The sequence below is a fragment of the Capsicum annuum genome, chromosome 6 (assembly GCF_002878395.1).
Source record: "Capsicum annuum cultivar UCD-10X-F1 chromosome 6, UCD10Xv1.1, whole genome shotgun sequence".
NCBI lineage: Eukaryota > Viridiplantae > Streptophyta > Magnoliopsida > Solanales > Solanaceae > Capsicum > Capsicum annuum.
The window spans coordinates 30,387,646-30,392,363 of record NC_061116.1 but is presented as its reverse complement, the minus strand read 5'-3'; the positions used below and the strand labels follow the sequence as shown (position 1 = coordinate 30,392,363).

The 4,718-nt window shown below is 37.5% G+C and overlaps 3 protein-coding genes across 3 annotated transcripts; 2 read left to right on the top strand and 1 right to left on the bottom strand.

The window, feature by feature from the left end:
* Positions 1-127: 127 nt before the first annotated feature.
* Positions 128-1,432, bottom strand: LOC107873476. Its single transcript, XM_016720331.2, has 3 exons — positions 672-1,432; positions 513-597; positions 128-437 (listed from the first exon to the last, which is right to left on the bottom strand). The coding sequence occupies exons 1-3, from the start codon at positions 775-777 to the stop codon at positions 305-307; spliced, it is 324 nt and encodes a 107-aa protein (XP_016575817.1). The 5' UTR covers positions 778-1,432; the 3' UTR covers positions 128-304.
* A 26-nt stretch (positions 1,433-1,458) lies between these two features.
* On the top strand, positions 1,459-2,892 carry LOC124899465 (LRR receptor-like serine/threonine-protein kinase FLS2). The gene is made up of 4 exons (XM_047414356.1): positions 1,459-1,622; positions 1,761-2,356; positions 2,425-2,455; positions 2,544-2,892. Exons 1-4 carry the CDS (start codon positions 1,459-1,461, stop codon positions 2,890-2,892), a joined length of 1,140 nt encoding a protein of 379 aa, XP_047270312.1.
* Positions 2,893-2,996: 104 nt separating this feature from the next.
* LOC124899464 (probable LRR receptor-like serine/threonine-protein kinase At3g47570) lies at positions 2,997-4,191 on the top strand. The gene is made up of 2 exons (XM_047414355.1): positions 2,997-3,552; positions 3,641-4,191. The coding sequence occupies exons 1-2, from the start codon at positions 2,997-2,999 to the stop codon at positions 4,189-4,191; spliced, it is 1,107 nt and encodes a 368-aa protein (XP_047270311.1).
* Positions 4,192-4,718: the final 527 nt, after the last annotated feature.

The following is a 4,718-nucleotide window of genomic DNA, read 5'->3' as shown; positions in this document are numbered from 1 at the left end:
CTGGAAAATAAGCAAGTGCAATATCAACACATTATGAGAGAAGAAAATCAATTGGCAGATCACTTGACTAATCTAGCCATTGAAAAGGGGGATTTCACAATTACAAGTTTTCAACAACTAGAGACTACAGGTGAAAAGATACTTAACAGTGATAAGCTCCAATGTCCATACATAAGACTGGTAGCAACAAGAGAATAAACAGGCTGAGTAGGCTACAGCTTACAGAGTTGATAATTCACAAGAAAATATTTACAATTTAGAGAGGCAACAAAAAATGTGAACAAGCCTGCTGGCCTAATTTATGTCAGTCATCAAAAAGGACTTGCAACAAAAGGGGAGGGTCATGTGAGATTCTTGCAATTGTTACACCTGAAAGAAGCATTACAGTCCAATTACTTACGGTTCCGAGCATCCCATTATCTCCATACCGACTGTAACTACATCAAATTTTAGGTTCAGGTAAGTAAACGAATGTGGAACCTGAAACTAAGAAAGGCAGAGGTTGAGCTTACTTGGATCTGGAATACCATTCAGGGACCTGGATCCCTAAATACAGCTCAAAAACATGAGAATTATCCCATCCACCGGAGAACACAGCTAGAAGCACCATCATCATAGGTTAAATGAGCTGAAAATGAGAATGAAGACAAGTCAAAAGAAGAAGAACTTACTCTGAGAGCTGGTACAAGCAGCAGCAGCATTCATCCATGGCACAACATTAATGATCCACAACACGTATCGGCAGAAGTAAGGATTCAACAAGGAGAAGGTCACCATTTCTTCGCTGAAATAGGGCTGTTGCGGCGGAGAACAAGGAAATGAATTTAGGAAACCCTTATAGTGCTTTATATGTAATAACAAATTGAATATGGGCGGGTATGTGAGGCAAACAGTTGGGCCGATTTTAATTTTTTTTGTGTTGTTGAATTTGGGATGGGTTGTTCCATCAAGTGTAAAGACTTAATTTTGTGTTTTTGCTCTTAATTTATAAAATCCCCAAATTATTTTTTTCTTTTAAAAGCTAAAGAGGGATTTATATGTGAAATTTTGCCTACTAAAAACACTCTGGAAATCCCACATACGGCAACTGGTGGGCCTTAACTTTTTATCTCAAAGAAATGGAAAAAATCAACTCTAACAAAAGAGAGAGAGAGAGAGAAAGAGGGAGAGAGAGAGAGGGAGGCTGAGAGATGAATGAATACAACTTGTCTTGAAAATCTGATATAGCACATAAAAGTCTTATTGGTTGACCACAATAGTGTGTTTCCGTTGGCAGTAGGAAAATACTATTCTCCTTAGAGATTTTAGTGTCTATTTCTGTCACAATACTTGCGCTACCCAAAATTGACTCTTAACCAGAAACTAACATTATAAATCTTCTAAGATTATTGCTTTGCATTATTAATTCTTTTTTTAGTTCAAAAAGTAAAAAAGAGAAACCTTCAGCTTCATGCAATTATGGGCAGAAGTTGTAATCTTCTCTTTGCTCTTGCAGTTTTCATTCTACTCCATCACCACATTTCACTTGCTATTGTTCCAAATATTAGCACCAATGAAGCTGCTCTTCTTGCACTGAAATCACACATTTCTTCTCATCGTAACAACATCTTAGCCAGAAACTGGTCTTCTTCAACCCCAATTTGTAGCTGGATCGGAACGTCACCATCGAGTCACTGCTTTAGACATTTCTAGCTTGGAACTTCATGGTACTATACCTCCACACCTTGGAAACCTCTCATTTCTTGTTTCCTCGGGATCAGTAACAACTCTTTCTATGGAGAATTGCCAGTAAAGTTGGCTCATTTGCAGAGGCTGAAATTGATTAGTGTCACAAGCAATAACTTCACTGGTAACATTCCGTCATTTTTAAGTTTGTTACCAAACCTACGCTTTGTGTACCTCTCGAGCAACCAATTTTCGGGGGAAATTCCATCTTCCCTTTCCAATCTGACAAAACTGAAAGAGTTGAGAATACAGAACAACTTCCTCAAAGGAGAGATCCCTCGGGGAATCAGTGATCTTCATTATCTTACTATCCTAGACCTGCAACTTAATGAACTTACTGGCTCTATACCAACATCAATATTCAACATTACAATGATGCAAAACATTGCTCTTACCGAAAACAATCTTACTGGACAGCTTCCAATAACTATATGTAACCATCTTCCAAACTTGAAAGGACTTCACCTCTCAAAAAACTACCTAAGCGGTGTTATTCCACCAAACATAGAAAAGTGCAGAAAGCTTCAAATCTTGTCATTGTCACTCAAAGAGTTTATTGGAACTGTTCCAAGAGAGCTGTCCAATTTAACTGCTCTTACAGGACTATATATTTCGGATCTGCATTTGGAAGGTAGTTAATATTTCCTTACAGGAGATGAAATTTTTCTTCCTTTTCTGTTTAACATTTCAACACTGCAGTTCCTAGCATTTTCAGAAAACAAGCTTTCAGGTACTCTACCTTCAGATTTAGGTCGTGGAATGCTCATCCTAGAAGAACTTTAGTGTGCAGCAAATAATCTGATTGCTTTTATCTCTAGTTCCATCTCAAATTCTTCGAAACTCAGGAGAATTGATCTCTCAATCAACAGTTTCACAGGTCTAATTCCTGAATCACTTGGTAACTTAAGATACCTTGAGCATCTAAACTTGGCCGGGAATACTTTTTTCAGCGATACAACATTCAGCTCCCTTACACCATTGACAAACTGTAGGAATCTAAGAGTACTCTCGTTTGATGGTAATCAACTGGATAGCACTTTTCCTACATCAGTTGGGAATTTCTCCAACTCTTCGCAAACTTTTACAGCACCAGATTGTAAACTAAAGGGCATCATTCCAAAAGAAATTGGTAATCTTACTGGAGTGATACATATGAGTCTGCATTAGAATGAGTTGACTGGACATATTCCAAATACTATCCAAGGCATGCTGAACCTTCAAGAACTTTACCTAAAAAGCAACAAGATAGAGTGAGTCATACCAGATTTTATATGCAATTTAAAGAATCCGGTGCATTAGACTTGTCAGGAAATCAGTTTTCTGGTTCAGTGCCACCATGCATAGGGAATGTTACGAGTTTGAGAAATCTTTATCTAGATTACAACAGGCTGGATTCTAGATTACCTGCAAGTATTGGGGGCCTTCACGATCTCATAGAATTCAATATTTCATCCAATTTATTGAGTGGGACAATTCGCCAGGAGATTGGAAATTTAAAGGCTGTAACTCTAGTTGATCTGTCAAAAAATAATTTTTCTGGTAAGATTCCAAGCATTCTAGGGGATCTAGATAAATTGATTAATCTTTCTATGGCACATAATAGATTAGATGGGCCTATTCCATATTCATTTGGCAAACTGGTGGCATTGGAATTCTTGGATTTGTGCTATAACAATCTTGGCGGTGAAATTCCAAAGTTATTAGAAGCTCTTGTGTATCTCAAATACCTGAACTTCTCATTCAATAACCTTAAAGGAGAGATTCCCATTGGCGGTCCTTTTGCAAATGTCACTAGTCAATCTTTCCTGTCTAATGATGCACTCTGTGGTGACTCCCGGTTTAATGTAAAACCAAACTAAATCTACAGAGAGGTCAAGAGGAAAAAGAGTGCTTATAGGTTTATACACGTTGTTAGGGACTGGATCATTCCTTACATTGGCCGTTGGATATATGGTGTTAAGATTGAGAAAGAGAAAGAAGAATGCAGGTCAAGCAGATGTATCTCTGGCAAATGGGCATGAAAGAATATCCTATTATGAACTTGAACAGGCAACAGAAGGCTTCAATGAAAGCAACTTGCTTGGGAAAGGGAGTTTCAGCATTGTCTACAAAGGGATACTTAAGGATGGTACCTTTTTCGCAGCAAAGGTATTTAATGTTCAGCAGGAGGGTGCATTCAAAAGCTTTGACACAGAATGTGAGATACTTCGCAACCTTCGCCACAGAAATCTGACCAAAATCATAACGAGCTGCTCCAACCTGGATTTCAAGGCCCTAGTGTTGGAATACATGCCCAATGGGACACTTTATAGATGGTTATACTCTCACAACTTGTTCTTGAATTTATTGCAGAGATTAGATATAATGATAGATGTTGCATCTGCAATGAACTATCTCCACAATGGCTATTCAACACCTGTGGTGCATTGTGACTTGGACCCTCCAAGCTCGTTAATTCCCAAATGAATCTACACCCTCCACGTGTGTTATAATTTTATGGGCTCTCATCCTTTATTTCTAACTACTTCCCCAACTCCTTGTTAATTAACTTTAAAGGTCATACCAACAACTTCAAGGAGGATTATAAAAAATATGTCCCATCCGAAAGTTTTGCTCCATTCCTTAATGGTTATCCTGACCCTGCTTGTAGGATTATAAAGCGGTGAACACATGTTCTTGAAGGATGTCAACCAACATTACTTCGTCTGAAAAATTATACTCTATAACTAGTAAAAATATTGACAGCTTAACTTTTTCATAAATTTACTTATTTATATTTAATACCTTGCGGTGAAAAATCTGATCACACCACTAACACCAGGTATGTCATTGTTGAATGATAATCAAAGTTGCGTATGCAATAAAAGGTTTTAAATTTTGGGGAAAACGTAAGAAAGGTGAGAGGCACGTAAACTTGTACTCATTCTGCTTTAATTTGATTTTCCTATATTGATTTGACTAGAGTATAAAAAAGTTTAGAAATTTTTATATCT

Excerpts from the sequence above, each read along its gene's own strand:
- LOC124899465 (XM_047414356.1), top strand. The coding sequence starts at position 1,459 with ATGGGCAGAAGTTGTAATCTTCTCTTTGCTCTTGCAGTTTTCATTCTA. Across the intron at positions 1,623-1,760 it reads AACATCTTAGCCAGAAACTG|TAACAACTCTTTCTATGGAG; the intron begins GTCTTCTTCAAC and ends CCTCGGGATCAG. Across the intron at positions 2,357-2,424 it reads TTCGGATCTGCATTTGGAAG|TTCCTAGCATTTTCAGAAAA; the intron begins GTAGTTAATATT and ends TCAACACTGCAG.
- LOC124899464 (XM_047414355.1), top strand. The coding sequence starts at position 2,997 with ATGCAATTTAAAGAATCCGGTGCATTAGACTTGTCAGGAAATCAGTTT. Across the intron at positions 3,553-3,640 it reads GTCTAATGATGCACTCTGTG|GGACTGGATCATTCCTTACA; the intron begins GTGACTCCCGGT and ends ACACGTTGTTAG.
- LOC107873476 (XM_016720331.2), bottom strand. The coding sequence starts at position 777 with ATGGTGACCTTCTCCTTGTTGAATCCTTACTTCTGCCGATACGTGTTG. Across the intron at positions 598-671 it reads TGCTTGTACCAGCTCTCAGA|CTGTGTTCTCCGGTGGATGG; the intron begins GTAAGTTCTTCT and ends TGGTGCTTCTAG. Across the intron at positions 438-512 it reads GAATGGTATTCCAGATCCAA|TTACAGTCGGTATGGAGATA; the intron begins GTAAGCTCAACC and ends AATTTGATGTAG.